General features: G+C 40.2%; 1 protein-coding gene across 5 annotated transcripts in view; it reads right to left on the bottom strand.

Annotated features, from left to right (window-relative positions):
• The window catches only part of LOC105196443 (teneurin-a), a 480,887-nt gene that overhangs the window by 300,452 nt on the left and 157,574 nt on the right, over positions 1-22,861 (bottom strand). For all 5 annotated transcript variants that reach the window (XM_039446048.1, XM_039446047.1, XM_039446051.1 and 2 more), the window contains exons 5-6: positions 5,020-5,223; positions 4,224-4,391 (exon numbers count right to left, since the gene is read on the bottom strand). In XM_039446048.1, coding sequence (XP_039301982.1) covers positions 4,224-4,391; positions 5,020-5,223 — 372 coding nt within the window. The remainder of the gene's footprint in view (positions 1-4,223; positions 4,392-5,019; positions 5,224-22,861) is intronic.

Raw genomic sequence — 22,861 nt, forward strand, 5'->3', positions numbered from 1 at the left:
TAATCTTGAGAAGACATAATTTGCTAACATGGAGAAATTTTTTTTCTTAAATTTATGTAAGCAAATTATGTCTGCTTAAAATTATCAATTCTTTTTCCAAGAAAATTTTATATTCTTGCTTATGTATGAAACAATAAATTGTTGCTTTAATACTAATTTCTTTCTGTGCCTATTGTGCTTACATTTGATTAAAATTTGATTAAAATTCTCAAAATTATTTTCTGCCAATTATTAGGTAAGAGAAAATAATTAAATATATTTGGGATAGAGTGAGGTTCCATAAAACAGCTTTGTTATGAATTTTCACGGAGGAGAAAGTTCATAAATATCACGTTGCTCGTAACCTGAGCATTATACGATAATTTACGACAATTAAGCTTGCGCATTGATTACATTCGGTTTGAGTTATTTGCCTTAACGTAATGATAGTAAAGTGGCGAGACAGGACCGTTATAACGTCATCCATAAACTCAACGATCCATATTTTTAATTTTCGAGCGTTCTTCTCGTCGTCGCTCGCGCGCGGAGAGTATCTGTTTTCTTTTACAACATAAAAATTGACCTTTATTTCTGCAAACGACAAAAACGATAACGTTGCAAACAATTCGGTGTAATAAAAGATTTGCGCCGCCATAGATATCTAGTTCGTAAAAAGATAGACTAAAAAGAATAAAACGATAATGGTAATGGCGAACACGGACTATTGGCATAGTTCGCAAGTGGCGCTTGAAATTATTCCTATTCGACGAAACTTGGCACTCATCCAAGCAGACACATTGGTATATAACTTCCCGAACGGTCATCGTGACAAAAATTATTTGATTGTAGAAGTGACGAATCACAAGTGTACTTGATTAAAAATCACTTCTACGATAAAAAAAAAGCGAAAAATCGCGCGAGTTATTTATCTAACCGAGTGCTTATTCGACCATATTATGGTTTATTGACAATACCGACTATTACTGTTGGGAGATGTAGCACGGTTATTTTTTAAGTTTTTTACTTGACTGTTATACATAAGTCAATTGATTCCGCTTACATTTATTTCGTTCGTGCATGCAACATATACCGCGAAACCTACATAAATCGAACGAATTGATAGCATCAAGTTTGCTGGTGCGCATGATTCGTTCTACGGCATTAAATGCAACAGCCCGCATCGGAGCCCGTCAAAAATTACCGACCATCGTTGAAACGATTGCGAAAACCCGCGGAAAATTTATTTTTCACCGATGGTGATTTGCTTCTGCACATTTACATTGTGCACAATTATCAATTTTCACAAAAACTGCGCATTTCCCCTAATGGATATACCTGTACAAATGTATGTAATACATGCACATTTAATGTATTTAATGATTATTTGAAAATCCTACGGATTAACAGAAGTTTATAATGAATGCGAATGGTATTAAATTGGAAGACGAACTTATTGCAATATGTATCGACAGAATTATGTTTTGTTCTCAGTGTTCATTTATTCACGGTTTCGTTACATAGTTAACGCTTACGGCGAGGTTAAACGTATCTGACGTGTAAATTCTTCACTTTACGATGACACGTACGTTCATTTAGCGTGTGCATTTCATAGCTTTGTGGTAGCAAATTACCGTAACGTTATCGGGTTTCGCGCGTTTGCCAATTCAATAACGTGCTCCTCGACTGGGCCACATTAGACTACGGCGGTCTAATGTAATATCAATCGTCTTTCTGGCGATGCGGCGCACACGGGGTTAACGCGGGTAAGCCCTGACCGTTGGGAGCCATTTGCTAATAGATGCCGCGACATGCCTCCATTAGACCGCAGGGACATTCTGGCAAGCAATATCCCATCGCAGATTCAGACTCAAATTACTGCTTACGAGATCCAGGTAATTATACGCGGTATCTTGCAGTATCTTATATAGTGCTCGTCGTCACCATCGACACTCTCGTTAAGTAACTAGTGCGTCAAAAAATTACTGCCGAGAAACCTATCCGATAATTGTACCGAGCAACACGAAATCTGTCTTGACGTTTAACAATTTCTCAATGGTTTCACAGATTAAGTAACGCCAGCTTAAAATTACCTTCGTTTGATTTATTTTTTATCTTACGACTTAAATCGAAGCTAATAATCTTAGGTAATAGTTTAGATTTTTCGTTTTAAACCCTACGAAAGTTTGCAGCATCCCCGTTTAGAGTTATCAATTTATCGAAGAATACTAAAAACACATTTTTTAACAACTCACATAACGGATTCTCAAAACTGATGTGACAGAGACATTTTACGATCAGATTCGCGTTTATAGCAATCAGAAGAAAAATCGATTTTCTTTCGTTAGCGATTCGTTAAAACAATTTTAAATGTCACGTTTTAATATAAGTCTTTGAGAGTGGCTGATAAATCATTGAGCTTAAAACTAAGAAGAGACAAGAAAATTATATCATACTATCCTTCAAGGTTACTTTATCCTTATATACGATATAATATACACTCGCACTTACGAGATATACCCAGAATACGTGTTGATATATGTTGCAAATGAAGGAGCGTCATGAGCTTAATTCGCGTTGCTAATTTTCACGAAACCTACGCGTAATGTGATCGCACTCGAGCGGGCAGGAGCAATGCGGCCTTCGAAATTCCGGAGGTAACCGTCCACGAAGATGCGGTGGAGCTCTCGCTCCTTACCGCACACGCCAGCTTTCCTCCCGGCTCTATCCTTCGCCCTTTCATCCGCGCTCTCGCTGTCTCGCGATATCGGTAGACTAATTGGCAGCCAGCTTTCCCTCGAACCCGACGTGGCCGCCACCGCATCGACGTCGCGTCGACACGAAATGAGATCCGACGAAATTTCGTTTAAAACTTAGCCGACGAGCGTAAGCCGCTCCGTCGACCGCGGCCGCCGCGCGCCGGTTCAAAGCCGCAAAGCTACTTTCTCTTATCTCCCGGTGGTTGCTACTCGAAGCTGCGTTACGTGCAGTTAGATAGTGCGTGTGCCAAGATAGCGCGCGCGGCCTAGCAACGACAGGAGATCTAAATACTGTTGACGTTTTGAAACAATATAGTACCGCCGGGTCACGCTAACTTTGACGCTGGTCTATGCTCTAACTAGCCGAGCCCAGGCGCCAACTGTTAACTCCGTTAGCCCGGGGCTCGAGCCTTTCTCTTTCCCTCTCGTACTTGTGCGCCGCTGCTGTGCCGTTGCAGCTGCCATTGCAGCTACCGACACTGTTGGTGTTGCCGCTGGTACATTACTGCGTCAGACAACAATGAACCTAACTGCCAAAATGAAAGGTCCCTTGGTTATTTAATGAGCCGACGTATAATGCAGTTTGTCGATTACGGCATTGTTCGCTAGACGATAACCCGTGAGTCAGAAACGTTTGCCTTTGCCAAGATCATTCCTCTGTGGCCGTTTCGCGAAGTTTCGTAGCTGTGCATCGATGGAAAAAACAAGTCGTAATGAGATGCTCGTAGTCGAGGACATTTGTATAATATAGTATTATCAATATTACGTACGTTGCTTTAAGACGAAATTAATAAGAAAGACAACACTGTAAGACAGCACGATGGAAGTTATTATTGAACTAATCATTAAGGGAATTCTTTAATAATGACTACGTCTTGTGCAAAGTTCATGAGAAATCAAGATTGAAGAAGCGCTCTGCTTGTAACTCTCTTTTTCTCAATTAATAATCTTGAATGATTGACAAGGCATACGTATACAACGTTGTAAGTTTTAGAAAATGTCTATTCATAGGATTGAATAGATATGCCGAGTTATATGTGTGATTTTCTTTTTTCGCTCACGTTTCTAGGTGACTATTAATATTAAGCTTTTAACGAGGAACACGTTTACGCGAAACCCGATTTAACTCCGGCCAGGGGCTCGATACCAGCCAGTAACTCGGTTAGTCCGGTAATCGCATTTGAGGCATGGATCGTTAACTTATCGCACCGCGGCAAATTTTACGTCGTGATTTAAAGGACCGATCCGCTCAGGGCGATCGGCGAGGATTTATCCCGATCAGTCAAGCGAAATGACTTTCTTTGTCAAAGTCAAACGGTAGAAATTTTACTTTTTGACTCAAATACACTCTGCGATTCCATAATTATTATACTAAGGTTGTCTCAAACGGTATGGCATGCGATGTGATGCGGTGATCATGCGTATGAAATAATAGTCGCGCGATGACGACGTATGCGCGAAAGAAAAAGAAACTGCGGTCTTCCTCACCATTGGTGAGATGCATGCGAGTGTGTTCATCGGGGAAGACGGTTTCGGAACGATCGCTCGCCGTGGAGCTACTGCTCAAGGCGCTTGCGTGACCTCGGCGTGTTCTTCGACCTAAGGTACCGCCGCCGGAAGTCGTCTTTTTTGTGGACGCCGCGTAAACGGTCTCACCTGCGAATGAAGAAGATACGAATATTTTTGAACAGTCTGGTATAAGAAGTTCTTTCCTTTGCAAAGCGTCGGGTTTGCTAACGAACGAGAGTGATACCGCTTAAATTCCATTTTCCATTAGCGCGTGAACAAAGAAAAGTCCTTTCGAGTCCTTTAATCCTTTTGAAATTACTCTTTTAAAGAAGCGAAATTATTTAAGATGAAATAACATTTTCTTTTTTTTTTTCACGTAGACTAACTTTTAACTTTTGGCAAATAACTTTTACGCGTCCCCGAATTATTTTAATTTCGATGACGCGTTTTTAACATCAACATATTCACTGTAACGTTTGATAACTAGAAGTATCAAGTATCTAAGCTGAATTCAAGTGCGAAATGTCATATTAGAACGGGTTGAAACCGAGGTTGAAGCTGCCTGCCATGATGTCACATTGCTTATCACTTTAAATTGCCCAACTACCGGGATTTCTCGTCTTGCGTCCATCTACCGGAATGAGCTCGTCTTGCACGCGTCACGGTTGTACAACGCAGTATAAAATTGCGTTTGATGAGATTCATCTTACGGCGAGCCCGTAAGTATCATCTTGCGTGCAAGCCAACCCGTTTGCCGTTCTAATTAACTCCCTACCATTGCCGTTGCGAGATCTCTCGGAAGATATGCTGCCGTTATAATGATGCCGGCGAGAGTTTGTGCTTTCGAGGGGAAACGGAGAAGCTTGCCGATGATTCGGTGTCAAGGTTGGGGGCGGCGTAGGAAATGGCGTTGTAGGGTTGTCCGTAGTTGCTGCGCCTTCCGTGTCGGATCCCGTGCGGTACGATCTGTCCCCCGCATCTGCACAAATTAATCACACGTTAATGACATTCATTTTTATCAGCCAGGCATCTCCTGTCTCTCAACAAGACATATGTTCTCCTCTTAAATTAATTACAAATTGACAAGGAGGGTAATAAAGAAAGAGAGAGAGAGAGAGAGAAAAACAAAGTAAAATTATTCTCTAACGTTGTCAAATTTAGCTCTGCTCTGAATTCACGACGAGTTAAAACGAGTTCTTTGTTCATGGGTATGTAAACCCGCGTTATCTACGATCTTGCCGCTTGCGGACAACCGCAGACGCACCGCAGCGTACATGATCCCACATATAAACGCATATCGCGTCTTCGCCTATCTTGAGAGCAGTGGGGTTCTTCTATGACGTAACCATCATTCCATTTTAGAGGTCTCCCGCTGTGATGTTACCAAACTATCTCGCTTCGCCTCTATCGCCAGTCGACATTTCTGCCAACTCTCTGTCAGATCCGAGCACTTCGTTGCGCGTCGTTGCTCTGATCTGCATTTGCTTAAGTTGACGCATGTCTAAACTCTTAAAGGCGCTTGTCACTAAAGCAGTGCCGTTCCGTGGGAGCTTGCATTATTCGGCGCGCGATAGCGGAACATAAGGAGCATGAGGAAGAGGGGGACTTTCTACCCGTAAGAAATGCCAGTGCGGCGTCGGTGTGCCTTCGCGCGATGTGCGACCGCGTGCGTATAGGTACGGCTGTATTTTTAACCACGTTGACGTGCAAGGTGTACCGGGAGTTATTTCTTTGACGAAAAGATATATACTCGTAGATATGTTGAGGTGACGCTGAAAGGATAAAGTAGGGCGACATAGTTAAAGCAAAAGACAGAATTTTTCTGTGATATTTCCATACGTACTTTTAGAGAATCAACCTTCCGTCTACGATAGAACCTTAAACTGTGAAATTATTTTCAGTTCGAGTATAAAACTATCTCCAACATTCTTCTTATTATAACGTAAACTTTTGTATATAATTAATTAAATCAATTCTGCGTACACACATATGTACACTTTTTTAATTAAAAATACGTCTCGACGATATCGCGTTTGACTTATTAATTGGCAGATAATTGCCGGTTGCAGGAACGCACGTTCTAATTCACTATTAAACTTCGTTTCGCTGTGGCCGGACAAAGAGGCAAAACCATAGTGAGAAAAGGTTGGGATGGGAGATTGGTATGGAAGGGAGGGGACGAAATCGAATCTTGTCGGTAATTAATGAGGAAAGTTTTACAAATAGCCGAAGGCATAGTCACTAAACGCCTTAGCGAGCTCGTGAATCCCATCCACAAGCAGGGTATCTTTACACAAAAGTAAGTTTTTAATTGATAATTATCCTTTTTTTATGCGAAAGACTAGACTGTTTGGCAATACGTTTATCCCGCGCCTCTCATTAGGATGGCAGAAATTTGAAAATATTTTTTTGTGTGAGACGGAGGATTACGATACTGCGTATGACATTGATTAATAACGAAGTGTGATAGCTTGCCAATTGATAAAACGTAAAGATAATTTAACTCGTGTAACAGATATAACTATCATTGACATTTATCGATTTGTAGATGAGCACAAAGGAAATCAAATGTGTCATTGACAATCTCGTAGGCTTTCCTTTGTCCCATCATTTCTCGCGCGTTGAAAATAGCCCGATATTTGAGTCTAAAGGACATGCAGGCAACGGGGTGCTAATTACGTTCTCGCGCAACGCGTTACGTTCTAAACGTTATTTGCATCGAAATGGATGCGCTTGTCGAAAGCGACGGACGCGCGGCGGCACGGCGCTGCGGATTGACAAATCAGTTTTTCAAATCGGTTGGGAATTTACGCGCGCGAGCGTATCGTGGAACAAGCTCGAGGCGACCTGCGGGTTACCTCGGGACATCAAAGATTCGAAGTGCTCTCCGCCGTCTCGCCCTCTTTCCCGCTCGATGCCGGCGGTGCGAGGCGCACTCGCGATATAAAGAGAGATACAGCCAAGATGGGCACCCTGATAGTCGAGACGTCTGAGAGTGAGTAGCCGAGGGCCGGGGCAGTGGCGCTGATATTGCTCGCATTAAACTTTCATATTCAATCTTGCCACCCACCGTTGGGGCACCCTCCGCGCGGTCCCCGACCCTCATCCTGCCGCTACGCCGTACGGAGCGAGCGAGCGAGCGAGCCCGGCATCAACCCCACATGTAATTGTGTTATGCCCTCTCTTCACTCTCCCTCTTTCTCTCTCTCTCTCTCTCTTGTCCTCACTCCTCACTAACCCCCATCTCTTCCTCCTCCGACCTTTCCTCTTCTACCCATTTCCCTTCGGCGCGACCTCGGTCACCCTCCCGCTCGTGCGGTTCCGCTACGCCCTCGCCTCGTGCCGCTCCTCCTTTCTATATTGGATTTTCTAATCCGTATGGATTCGAAAACGTCGCCGTGACGTTTAAGAGGATAGAAAGGTCGTTTCTTTATCGGTCGCTTGCCACGTCGCAAGGACTTTTGGACCAGCGCGACAAATGTCTGTGATTACGAGGCACTATTTCGCTTCATTTCTCGTTCATTGTGTCGGGACGCTGGCAAGCATTGAGACGATACCACGTGTTTATTGCAAAAGTAAAAACCGATATTGTGTTTCCCTTGCGCCATTTAAAATCGACAAATACGTTCCTGTTGTTAAAACATAAATATTATGTAATAATGATACTTGAATCTTTATTTAAATTTTATTTACGTAAATTTTCTTCCCAATAAAATCACAGAATTACAGCCTTTGCGAAACTGACAATTATTAATTATCGGCTCATAACGGTATCAGCTAGTTATTAGGTACATTACATTGCTATAATATTTAAGGAAAAAGTCGACGTTCCGAATTCATCGATAGACTCGGGCAGCAACTCGTACGCATCGACTGTATCGATCGCGAAAGCGTTAACCACGTAACAACATCTCGCCGGCATGTCGACGTAGCAAAACGAACAGTCGGGCGCTTATCTTTAATCGACCGTTAATCATCGGCGCCGATCGCGTGCTCACCGGTGTCCCCTTTCGACACTCCCGGCAGCCGTGCGAGTGCACGGGCTAGCCGGACGATTTATCTCGCAAAGCACACGGGGCCGCGCGCCGTCCCCTCCGACACTCGCCACGCTCGGAATTTACAGTCGTGTCTCGTCCTGTCCGGTGGCATTTCTTCACCCCGGCAACGGTTCCTTCCGTAGCGACTAAACGCGCGGCGGGTGGGCACCGGCGGCGGCGGCGGCGGCGGCGACGGCGGCGCGACAAGGAGAACCGTGGCATGTCGTGTGCACACGATGCATTTTGTTTGTAGGGGATTGTTGCCATGGCAGCGAACTGCGAACATCGAATGCACTTCGCCCTGGCACGGCGCGGCGCGGAGCGGTAGCACGGCCGACACGGCTCGTAGACTCGAGCGAGCTTGCGGAAGAGTTAGCCCCCGGCTGCTTTCGCAAGCTCCGCGCAACGGCCCGTGTACACCTGGACACGGTAGACGACGCAACTTCGGCCGGAGCGCGTTAATTTTCTTCAAAATTTCGCTCGTGAACGACGCTGCGTTGCGGTCCGTAGTTAACACGCGCCTTTTCAAAGCGTTCTCTCTCTCCTCTAATGATTTCGCATCGCGCGTTAAAATTCAGGTACGGGATATCCGTGAGATACCGCGTTTTACGAAACGCCACATTGTTGCCAAAATATTACGCAGGTTTAAAATCGGGTGGGCAAAGTAATTCTACACACGTAAAAAATTTAATAATCGATCATTATTGACATTTTATTTTCGTGGCCAATTTCAGTCATCGTGGAATTGGTATGGTTCGAATATGAAAACGCACAAGATAGTTGCAATATGCATTCTCGTAAAGTACTTTGCAAGAATGCAACAGATGTTTGTGACAACTGCAAATAACGTTGACACAAATATTGAATATCATTTCAATATGCAACAGCGTTGCAGTTTTGCTCTTGTGTTTCGAATTCGAGTATTCTCCAATGACGAATAAATATTTGAGTCAAATGTGGAATTTTTCCTCGACTCTTGATTGTAATTTAGGCTCCTTTTACCGAACTTTTTAAGTCCGCGCGTGCAAAGTGTACCATTGCGAAAGGTGTACACGTGTTAAAGAAGGAAAGGAAAGAAAAAGAAAAAAAAAACAATAAGGGATGCAAGACGCGTTTTTCGAGCAGCTGTCGTACGCACAAGGAACAATGGGATACCTACGTCGCGGCTCATATCGAAAACCAATTTCCGAGATGTCAACGAAACGAAATCGGGCGCTAGGAGGGGAATTCGCCGGCGTTTTTCTAGTAACTGCCAGAGGTTGGAGATCACTTTGAGCGCGGGAGGGTTTGGCAAGATCGAGGAGTAGCTGTACCTTCAACAGGTGCAAAGTGTCTCCGTTGAAAGGGCCACTCTCCGACTGCCTCTATACCTCCAAGCTTCTCGCTCTACGCCTCTTCCTTCCGCTTCTTAAACTGCGAGCTCTTTGATAGAAAGCCTAAAGCGCCCGCGTTTCCGACGCGCCGCGCCGGGGGTGGGCGAGAGACGAGACGAGACGTACATACAATTACGACGGCTAATAAGCCGATGCTCCGTTTTGAGAAAATAACGATGCCCGCTAATGAGACATACCCGTCGCACTTTGCGTCCCGCTTCCAACCGCGTATCCCTTCATCGCGGAATATTTCGAGTTTTCATTAATGCGAACAATTTTCCATTGCAACAAGAGCACAATGTAGGTATATACCGGTGATGAAATACAACGTAATAGAAGTTGTCGTAATGATATTACTTATCTCGCGCGCGTTCGACGTCGTGCGCGCGTTTCGCATCGATCGCGGTGTTATGCAACGTCGTTATTACAACATTCACGATTTAAGGAATATTTACTGTTTTCCAGAGCTAGTTGAATTTATATGAATATTAACAAGTATCCATATAGATAAATAAAATTTTAGAAGCATTTAAAATATTTTAAAGAATGATTAAACATTTAAAACTTGAAATAATACATTTTATATTTAAATAACACTTGAGACAGCTTCGTGATTCTCTACGGAATTTTAATAACGTCCATCGATCGTAAAATGTATTTCCTTTTTCTTATAAAATCGCGTAATTGAAATACGACCAACGAAACCGCAGCGATGAAGATTATTTTCCCCGCTTGTAAAGTCGAAATACTTATAATACTGGCATCACATAGTTATATCTTACGTATATCAGAATAATATATTTCAAAAATGTGTTGAATATTAAGAAGACACGCACACACACATAAAAAATTAGAAAAGGATTTTTATTTTACAATTAGAATTATTATAATTGTAAATTGTATAATAAATACACGTTTGCGGATATTCGATGTTTTTAGCGTGTTAGAGATATTTTCGATATGATGGCTATTAAACGACCGTTAAAATTTCCAGTGTTACATAACATATGTATCGCAGTTAACGCAATAATATTTCATAAAAAGGCATGTTTTATCGTAGTGGCAATTTCGACTGACGCTTGCAGTGCAAAATGATACGCACAATGTTAGTACATAAAATTTAATACGTCATTTCAGGTTCACGCGGTCTAAAAAAAATTAAACATTTGGAACCAGAAACACAACCGCTGCGTTACCAGTGCAATGAAAAAAAAAAGAGAAATCAACATGCAGAGTGTCAGAAAAACGATTGCAATCACTGAAAATTTACAAATATAAAATTCTTGATACGCAAGTTCTTGAATTAAAATGAATGATTGAAATTTACAAAAACTTGAATTTTTCCAAGATATTTGTTATCTTACAGTAGTCTGAAATTCTTATTATTCAGAAAATACAGAAAAAACATACAAAGTACAAAGAAGGTATAAATTATGACAAAAATAGTGTATAGTACAACTTTCGTATGAAACAACGTTGTTCCATTCAGACGAAGAAAAATAGAGGCAGTAGTCGATTCTGCACATTATCAAAGAAAGGTCTACATGTTACGTGAACGTTAGCAAAGGAGAAACTCAGTGTATTTGTCTGAGAGCCTGGGGCATTCGAGAAGTGTACGTAATTTTTTGTATCTCCAGCGAAAAAATACGTATGATTATGTATGTTAATGCATTTTATATCTGCAGTTGGAATCTCATTTTATATTACACGCATTCCTATTCCGCTGATGATTCCATTGACGACCATTAATCATTTTATAGAATATTTATTAGTTTACTTTTTCGATTTTCTTTTCTAATTAGTAGTAATATCCAGCGTATAAATCATATAATAATTGAATGTATTCAGTAATTAATTATACGAAAATTACATCCAATTTTGACAAAAATTACATCCCAGTTAGAGATCTGAAATTAAACTCTGAGTTCAGTCATTTATTAAATTTGTGTAAATTATAATTTAATTAGTCCAAATCGGCAAAGTAATATTCATAATAATTAAATTGTTCGTAATTGTCAGGCAATATAACGAATGTACATTACGAATACGAAACTTTTCTCTCAATCACTTGTGAAAGAACGCCGTAAAGTTTAATATCGCCCGCCTTCATTCTCACATTGCTTATAAAAAGCAGAATTGTAGTCAACGACGAGGGTTCGAAGTTCAATGTTCGCTACAGTATTCCCATCTACTTAATGTTTTGTTTTTCTCGTGCGACCGGCTACTACCGTTGAATCCCCCTCCGACAGTAATGAATAGTACATCCGTTATATATTTTATGAACGGCACGAGAACTTTTCTCATCATCCTTGAAACTAGGAATTACATATCGATATCTTCCGTTATTGACGACGTTGGCGCGGAATAGCATACTATCGATAGAAGATCCCCTAGCTGCAAACTTTTCATCAGTTTCCCCTCTGCGCTCCTTCCTCATTCCTTCTTTTTCTACCGGTATTTCATAGAAAACAAAGTAGTTTGCTTTAACGTAAACAAGAATCATAATGAACACAATTTATAATGATCCAATAATAACAAATAAATATTTTTTTTATACTATAGTAGCCACATAGACAAATGTTTGTACGAGGTATTGCGCAATGTGCAATATTAGCAATAATGAATTAAGCATTTCTCTTAGGAGATTATACAAACACGTTAATATATTTAATGTTCTTGTTAAAATGGCAATTAATTAATTATAAATTACTTTGTAGTTACTCTAAATTAGTTCACGTATAACATTGTGATATCAACATCGAGATTAAAGAGACAGCGACAGAACGATATTTTAATTGCCAGATGCAAAACGTTAAACTATCGCGTGTATTTTCCAAATACATTTTCCACGGAAAATAAATCCATACTGTTTATGGTTCTTTTTACATGTGAATTTATTCAACGTTTATTTATAATATCTGATATTACCATCGCTTAAATAATCGTACACGAAATGTCATGCATGAAAATATATATCCTTTTCTACCGCTCTCTTAAATTTATTTTATTAATTAAAATTAATTGTTTGATTTGTCCGATCATCTGATCGTTTTGTAAGAATATATTAATAACGCAATAACTAATGTTAAACCTAATGTTAAAATTTTTATATTTAACTAATGGTCATTTAAACCATTAAATAAACAGAACGCTCGCAACGTAGAGAAAATAATTTTAATAAAATTTATAAATGTTGAAAGAATTATTTAAAAAAAAAATGGCAAAAATTTGCATTTATATTTAGTTTACGTACGCATTTAATGCATATGTAATATAGCTCTATTTTCAGATAATCTCAAGTTCTCTGACAGTAAGTAATGTGTCAAATAGATTAGAAAATCTAAGCCTCGAGCACTACGGTGCGGAAGCGCTGAGCCCAGAACGTATTTTACCGGGTTATCGTTAGCGGCGAAACAGCGGCGCGATAGTGAGATGCGCATTGTTAAAGAGCGACCGCGGTAAATTCATTACGACCCCAACTACTTGCGGTCTACCGCTTTTTGCTACAAAGTCTAGCTTAATGTTCTGCTTTGACATTTCGTTATGTAAAATTTACTAAAATTTTCTAAGAACGTGTGCACGAGGTGGCACGTTATGCCACCGTAATAATAGAGTTATTTTAATGTCTTGTAGCTAGCCAATGTTAGTCCGCTGCACAAAAAAAAGAAAACGTTAAAACATGTATGTACATACATGTGAACAGTATAAGACATTTATTCTTTATCTCCAAGTCTCAGAATGACATAAACTGGTCTCGTTTCAAGATATTGATTCATTTCAGCTGTACAAATTTTATATTTGATGTAACGTATTACTGGCATCATAAATTCAATCGATATCCTATTATACGCGTTTAAATATAGTATATTAAAAAAAAAATCTGGTTTTCTATTAAAATGCATTTGAATAGTTCAATCGAAGAATTTGATGTCAGCTATTAGGATATTTTTAGTCTAGTAGAATTTCTTATTGACCGAATTCAAGCTGACATCGTTAACTGATAAGAGTCATCTCGAGCGGGTAGAATTAGATCTGAATTTAAATACATTAAATCTCGGAATTTGATTAAAATTCTCTCTTGTCTAAATATATAATAATAAAATCTCCGATGTACGTGCTCGCGAGAGAAGCGACATATTAATAGAAATTTCAACAAAAAGCAGATGTACGTACTGAATAGTCTGAACCGAATATGTATTAGCTTAAAGTATCTAATAATTTTATGAGCGACATGAGAGAGCACATCTACCGTATATACATTGAATCCGGTATATACGTTCTCTACTAACCTTAAGAACTCCCATTGCATCGCGCACACGCTTTCCTTACGTCAGACAGATAAAGTATACGACGGAGCTCCTTTTAGGAGCATTAGTAATAGCCGTCGACATCTTGGTTATCTCCACGCGAGACGTTAAAACCTTACGCCCGAAATTATGATCCACGAAGCGTGAATAATTCCGTCTGGCCACCATTCATTCCGCGGTCGGTGTAAATTATTGCAAGGAGCGCATTAATTTCCTTTGCGAATAATTAACAACGCACCGGACAACGAAACCTTCGCGCACCTCCTACGCTTTTGCAATGGTCAGTCCTTCCGTCGGTACCCTCATACTCCGGACATCCCCCCTAGACTGCCCCTCCCCGCCGCTCCCCTTCGCCTCAACCTCTTGGTCGACAACTGAAATATTAATCATGACTTACACATGGTGTTCCGGGACTAGGGGCATTCTCCATCTGCATTATTAAGTGACCCCGCGCACGAGTTACGCTAGGTAGGCTCAGCCCTTATTTCGCAAAACGAATATGGATGTGCGGTTTGCGTTGTTATTATTCCGATGTGAAGGTCGGTTGCAATATTTTGCCGATGCTCACCGACCAAATCGTGTAATCGCGCACGTTGCTTCCCTTCGTGAACAAACAGTTTCTGCTGTGCGTGAGATGCGCAGGCATGGCCCACAGGTAACGTTTTAAATGAAATTAATTTGCATGTACGAAGTAAAATCGGTGCTTAAATAATACGGAGGTCGTAATAGATTAAAAAAAAAAAACCGTAATAAAGGATGTTAATCGCGTTTGCAGTAGAACGTCTCTAATATGCGCGATTAGTTTTTAATCTTCGTATAATTTATTAATTAATTCTTCTACCGGTTATATTTCTCGGTTTCTCTATGAATCTGCAAATAGATTCGGAACAAAAGTAATAAATAGCGACGTTTCAGCTCAATCCCGTCGTCTCTTTTACGTGAAAATAAAATTGTTATTCTTGTATTCCCAAAGGTTCACGCGGAAAAATGAAAGTTCATTAAAACCAGCATGGTTTATCGGCTTTTCGCTCGGATTTCTCGGGCCTCTGGAGTGTTCTCGTTCTAGAAAGCGATTTATATCTCTTTTTCCTTTTTTTTTCCCAGTGCAACGATACCAGCGAGATAGTAGCGCAGACATACTCGAGTATTTCGATATCACGTAACGTTTGTTCGATACTCGCGAGTTACTACGCTCCGAATCCATTTGGATGGCGGTAATGCACGTTAAACGTCGTAAAATTATCTCGATATAATTGTCCGCTTTAAATAACGATAATTGCGCCCGGTAGTTGTGCGCCCGACGCAATGCGTTTCCTTTCAGGAATTAATTCAGTATTCAGAAGGACTGCTCCGACATCAAAGCGAGCAATAATAGGAGTGCTGCTTCTGCTGCGAGGTATGCGACGGCAGAAGTGGGCACGGTGGCTATAAGTGACAAACCGGCTCACGAATAATAGGGGACGACGATGCGATGGGCGATATCGGTAGATTTGCATCTGGAAACAATTTGCCCGCACGTAGGACGCGCGTATCGTTATAATTGAATATCGCGATTAATGCGTAACAACGGTTTAGATAATTGTCATGTTGATATTGATTCGTTACTATCGCGTAGTGCGCCCGCGTTACGAGCATCGATATCGAAAGTAAAGCTTAATGAGATTGTAAAGATTGCGAGATACAAGCGAGCGTTCTTCTCTCAGGAAGGAAGAATGTTCTTTCGTCTCTACACTTTGATCTGATGTAAAATAACGGTTAGGAATTAAATAAAATTGCATAACGTAGTTAGCGTAATTGCGTTACACGAAGATACATTCCAAAATATCGCAAATGTGCTATAAACGGTCCACAACAGCTTTCCTAGCATTAAATCCGACCACGCGATGCAACTAAGTTACACCTGCGCGTCGCCTTTCTCTGTCTCTCTCTCTCTCTCTCTCTCGTGCTCCCTGCTATCTTCCACGGATTCGATCCAGACGACAGAGGATGGCAAACTGCTAATAGGAGGGGAGTTTTAAATGCGCGTAACGTAATAACGCGTGCATTAGGCGACTACTATGGCGTCGGTGGCGTCTGCGGCGGCGACAACGATAGTAGACCCATTCTCCGTAAGGGGTAGTTTGCCTGACAACTCGATTATACGATACTGCAGGGCTGAGTGGCAAGTGGTGATATATGGTGCGCATATATACGCTGGGCTTGCCTCTGAAGTCACTTAAAATAATGAGAAACCCGGTATCGGGTACCACGCTTGTTTCCCCGCTCTTTTTTCCTTTTTCTTTTCTTCATCGGCGGCATTTACCCGCCGAGTATCGGGTAAATGCGACAAACAGAGTGGCAAACTGCTCTCTCTCTCTCTCTCTCTCTCTTTCTCTCTGCTCGGCAAAACTTTGGAACCCGACCAGTTTTGACGCGCGCGCGAAGGTCTAATCGACGACCGCGTTTAGATAATCAACAACGGAAAGGGCCGAGCGTTTTCGCATCGACAGCATACGTACAGCCGATGTTCGATTTGCGCCCGTCGACGCGCTATTGGTCAGACAGTTACGGAATATACAATTTTACATTCGCGAGGCGTATAAGCAATTTTGGATATTGAGTGGTCATATTGCATTTCTCGCTCTCGTAGCTTTGCGAACGCGCGTGGCACCGGTCGATTTTCGGATAGACATCCAGATATTTGCATTGAATCCCGAAACGTAATAACGCGTTTCATTAAATCACATATATAGATCGTTAGCCATTATTAATCGCCTGCAGCGCTGTTTGACACTCCATCTCGGTTTCTCTTGTAATCAAATACGCGATACTGTTAGATATTCATTATTACACTGTCAAACTGTGTCAGTAGCTAAATTGTTAGTTACTTTAGCGTTCGCTCTGTAAATGTCAAATTTCATATGCAGCCAATGCAATATCAGGATGATAATTATTATCTTCTCAGAAAGTATACGTATTTCCTTTTTAATTGCTATTGCCCTTTAAAAAAACCATCGGGCAATTATGTGCATGCAACAGTAATTTACAGCGATCAATAAAAACAATTTGCAGAAATAACTGCAAATACGTACAATATATGCGCTCATATCGCGATTCTATTGTATTTGAATAAAAAGCTTGATTATGCATATAATAATAAGTACAGGGAAACATCATTTTCAGTAGATCAAGGAGTATGATTCCCTCATTAGGATAACTTTTCCTCCGGCGTGTTTATTTTGCCGATGAGAAGTCGCATCTGCGTAAAACGAGAGTGATATTTACGTTGGGGTCGCCCGTAGTCAGTACGTAATCCTGAAACGAGCTCTATGATCAAGCACTGTAGCATAGGAGAAAAAGGAGTTGGTAAGAGGAGATATCGTATCCAGTTCGTAATTTGTGTGTAATGAGTGTAATTTGGCTCTTCCGTCAAGAGCAATGACCAAACCTTATAACGTTACTATCATAATTATGAATATATTTTATATAATTGTAATTTCATACACTGTACAATATTTACACGATTTTAATGCTTCAAGACTGACATACATTTACTATATATATATAAGTACTTGATAAAATAAATTTATCAAAAAATTAAAATTCCTAAAAAATTCACCATAATTTATATATCATAATTCTTGGTAGGTTTTATCGAATTATATTATTCGAATACTAAAATTTCTCTATTTATCTCTTGAATGCGTGCTAGTATGATTAAACGTCGACTCACACTACTTCGTCTTCCATCGCAGAGCGGTATCTACCTGTTAATCGATCGATAAGCGACATTAGTGCTACTGAATATTGATACTGAGCAAATATTTTAAACAGACATTGCTTTTGCGCTAATAATCGAGGTATCAGCGCGTTATAATTACATGCCCCGCATGACGGCGGTATTAAGGATGGGACAACAGGTACCATTATTGCGTGATAGGAGATTAGGAAGTAGGGGAAGGATTTGTACGAAAATTTATTGGTAATGTATACACGTACATATGTACTGGCACAGCGCTCTGAACTATGTTGCGGCGGCGCCTGGTGTGGGATATAGAGCGAGAACATTCAGTCAAGCACACAAGCCTGTATCCTGGTACTTATGGTCATGTAGGCCTACCTTACGTACCTCTTCAATCTTGATACTATATTATGCGAATATTATTAAATCCCTGGTTACGTAACATTTGATAGTAGTAAATCATATACTCGGAAAAATATAATATTTAAATTAATCACAAGCCTAATATTTGAAAGCATAATTCATCTAATACCATAAATGGAGATTGAAAATAATATATAAAACGATTTTAACATACATAATGACTTTCAATTCTGATGCTAATATAAATACATACAATACATGTATACTTAAAAACTGAAAGTTGAGCTTGTGCAATTTTTCGAATAATTTCTCTAATAAAAATTAAAATTCACTCTTACAGAATGAAAATTTATTCCTACAGAGAGAAAATTGAACTCGTGAAATTTTCGAGTAATTTGCCACTCTGTGAAATTTAAAGAGTCTATAAAGTTATTATAGCGGCTTCTGTTTTCTAATTTTAATTAAATTAAATAACAATTTCTTAATCTTATAACGATTTTATGAAGGTAACATATAATCTAAATCTTAAAAATAAAATGTTGAGTATTAACAATTCTGATTTAGACACGAAAAAAAAAGATTGCAGCAAAAATTTGTATGTAGTAATTAAATTTTATTATAGTTGTAATATATGAATAAGTAAAACAGTTTAACAGCCTAACTAAATTTAATTAATTGTTGGAATTATAAGAGCTACAAATTTAGCTATGTCAGATACTACTAACGAATGGGTGGGGCAGTACACGTATATCGCAACCATTAACTATAATTTCACTGTAGGAGACTCAAGTTTTAATGTTTCTGATTATTCTGATATTACGGCTCCAAATATCAAGTTTTTGAATTAATTTTTAAATTGAAATAATCAAAATTATTGTCCAAATTAATTTTATTCGACAATTATCTTGGAGTTTTAAGGTTTCGATTTCGGGATTTCTTTCATAAAATGGAATTCTTTTGCTTCAGAACATACTCTTGTTCAAAACAAGAGTAAAAAAATATTGTAATGTGCTGCACTTTTTATTCTATTCTCTGCGTTTCTTACGCGAAATATTCCATCTGTTAGAGGCGCTGCTGCCATTTTTTCGCTGTTGAGCAATTTGTTGCGATTTATGTACGTTAGCTAGAATAGTATTTAAATTTGTAATCCGATCATAAGTACACTTTGCTAAGGAACCAATGTAATAACAAGTTCCTTTATTAAAGTAGTAAAATACAGTTTTAACAAATCATTAGCTGCATCGATGAAAATTTTTCTTTCCGTGTATCAGATATACTCAGTGATGTAAAGTAATTTTGTTCATGCAAATTTACTTTGTCCACAAAAACGTTAGCGACCCTTCTCAAGCGTCGGCAGTAGGTTCATCGAGACAAGATTTATTAGAATTTATCAGAATATTCCCGCGCGCTACGTTACGCAATTGGCGCGACAGGATTTCGATCCGCTGCATTTTAATGAACCATTTGTCGGCAATAGAGTGATTTAAATGGATTGACTGTCTGTAACGTAATTATTCAAGCGATCGCTCGAAGAGCGAATCCTCCTGCCCCCTCGTAATTTGACGTTCAAAATGATTCCCAGACATGTGAATTCCGATCATGCGATCCGACATCTTTAAATTATTCATTCCTTCTGATAGCTACGACGCCCGCTAGTGTGTAAGTTTCTGACGTGATGGAATAAGTGGAAACGGTAGACCGTTGCTTTCTTTCTCGACGAAACTTTCGCATTACCTTCTAATGACTGTTGCTTTAACCCATTTTCCGGGCCTGCTACGAGAACTCCAGACATCTAATCCCGTACGTTAGCGTCTTAGAGTTTCCAACTCTCACATATATGCCGTTAGACTCGAATAAGGATTCCATTATATAATCTTTGTTCGTACCTAAAATTCCTAATAACGTTCGCGCAAAGATAACAACTCTCGGAGGAAATTAGCAGTGCTATCAAATCAATTCCGTTTCAATTTGTTTTTCACTCAAAATATACGAGGAAATATTTTAAGAACTCAAATGCTGAAAACCTGTTGATCTAATTTTAAATGTGTAATGCAAAAGTAATATTACTCTTCGTCCGTTGGGCGCAAAAGGCTGTGAGTTTACTAAGACTTTATTATTCTCGAGCCATAATGACTTGGTTATTTTCGTGAATTCCAAACTAATCCCTCTATACGATATCTCGCGTGTACTATGCGATTACTTCGCGAAGCTAGAACTTCCATCTGATCATTAAAAATTTATCCCTGGCTTAACCTCATCTTCTGAAATCCTTGAGAATACATCGGATAGCTAAGAGTCCGTGGTATGTAGTAACTTGAAAATGGTCGGAGGCCAGATGGAGAGCGCGGTTAGAAGATCTCAAGCCTTTAGCTAGGAAAGCAGTCGGCTTTTAGTTCCCGTTACCGCCCCGGTATTAATACTAAGAACACGCGCTGCGCTGTGATATCTTTGAGTTTGTTTTATTCATTTTGGTCGTGACACTTCTCCGACCAGCTGCTATCCGCAGAGCGTAACGATGTGGTTATGGTGATTTGTAAATATTTGACACAAATATAAATCGATGATGTGTGTGATTCCACATGATTGCAACCTCGAGATTTACGCTGCGTCGGCTCATAAACGACAGTAACGCACGCGTCGCTTTTGATCGATTACGCGATGTATCGATTTTAGAATTTATCAGGATGAAAGAGAGGAGGCGGAGGAGGAGGAGGAGGAGAAAAGGTGATTCGAAATATGAAACAATAGACACGTATGAATCAATGTATCAATATCCATATATTGAATAACGTATAAACGTATATTTGATTAACGCGAATGAAACGGCCCGATAAACAGATAGGCGTGCACTCGCGTAATAATCCCGTAGACTGCCATTGTATTTATTTCGCCGTACCAAATTACCAATTTATATAATCTCTTGGGGATAATACACGTAGCGCACCGTTATACGGTGTCACCGTATACGCGAGATTTCTGCACACATTGCCATTTCGGGGGAGGACAACATTTTCCGGAAGGTAGTAAAGCGTGATATGAACCGTTGCTGGTGTAATGAGCTGGCAATATAATGTCTAGGCCGGCTTGGTCCAGGCTAGCCTGGAGACAGGACCCCCACGGCCGGACATCAATATATTGATGACTGCGCGGACGGAGATTAAGAGCTGCCATTCATATCGACACGCTTGGGCCCTCTTGTAACGTGACACATCGGATACCATTAATAAAGAGACGGTACTTTTCTCCGCGTCTGACGAAGAGCTATAATAGGTATTTTGATCCGAGCTAAGAAGGCATGGGAAAGAGGAGATCTCTTTCCATTATATCGTAGAGATGATAATGACGTGACCATATATATCCCTGTTAGGAAGTATCCAAGGAGGATGGAACGTGAGTGTGATTTGGAAAATATGTACCTGAACTATTAATTTATTAATTTAAAAAAAAGAGCCTGTTGGTCGTAGCTGTATCATGATGCTATTTTTTGTGTGATTTTATTTTAAGTTCACTAAATTGCGTGCCTAAATTTTTCGGTTTTGAAACAGTTCCAAGTTGAACGGGAATAGTAACATCACAATATTAAATCAACAATCAATTTAATAATGATGATTTTAAAATTTCATTTAAAAATGTATATAAAATCACAAAAAATATCAGCACTAAGCTGTAACTGATAAGATTCTTTTTTAATTAGTTGCATTTTCATCACGTGCAGCGTGACTTTAATCGCACAACTATCAGGCTTTTTCTACGTTGGCTCATTATCGATGAGAGAGACTGTCAAAGAAACGATTAAAATCTCAATATCTCTCGTGCAGTTCGCCGAGTTATGTAAACACGAATAAAACCCTTGACTGTCCTTCCACCGTTAATTGTGCCAATTATTGTCAGCAAAATAAATTAATAATCGAGATTTTCATCGCGAGTCACCACGCGACCATTCTTTTCAAGACGGAAAACGTTGGAGATTGTATCGTCGCTAAAAACTGCATAATATCGATTCACAATAAAGTGCGTATCAAATAGGCGGACGAGAGGACGGTATGCGGAAACGGAATGGGACAGACAAGCAGGAGAAGGCTGCGGGCTAGTAAAGGCGAGTCATTACGTTGTCGGTACATGGCCTCTTTCGATACATTTCGAGTGCGGTTACGTGACACTGCGCTGTACCCACCGAGTCGAGTGGTAGATGGGCTCGAGGGAAGGGGTCGGGGCGCAGATACGGGGCAGAGGAAATGGGAGAATAGGGATGAAAATGGGGTAGGACGACGACGTGGGATCGGTGAGGAGAGGCAGCGCGGTAATCGGCAGCAAGTGAATTGGAACAAATGCAGACAGACGTGAGGTGGACTGCTGGACTCTCCCTCTCTATCTCTCCCTCTCGCTTTATACCGCAACCAAGAAATATAGTATAAACCGGACTATCGCTATTAATTGAGTTCGTCCCTATCGTCGATGCGCGCAACGTCCCCTACTTTGCTCGACCTCAAGACGAATCGATGAAACGTGGGAATGGTGAAGCGGCGAGGGAGATGATGAAGTAGATATTAGGGGAACAGATAACGGAATACCATATGAGACAACTTATCCCGACTTATTGCATTATTCTTTCCGACCCAGTTTGTTGTGCCGTCATTAGAGCTGGAATGTGTTTTTTATTTATTTTTTTTTTTTGCACACGCGAGGTACATTCATACTGACACAATCAAACGTACGGGACAGAGCTTCGAGACGTAACGCGCGTTGCTACGTATACGTAATGCACTGTGAAAATTATTATTCGCGAGGCTTCATTTACTTTTCAAAGTGTTCACAC

Source organism: Solenopsis invicta, chromosome 2 (genome assembly GCF_016802725.1).
Source record: "Solenopsis invicta isolate M01_SB chromosome 2, UNIL_Sinv_3.0, whole genome shotgun sequence".
Lineage (NCBI taxonomy): Eukaryota > Metazoa > Arthropoda > Insecta > Hymenoptera > Formicidae > Solenopsis > Solenopsis invicta.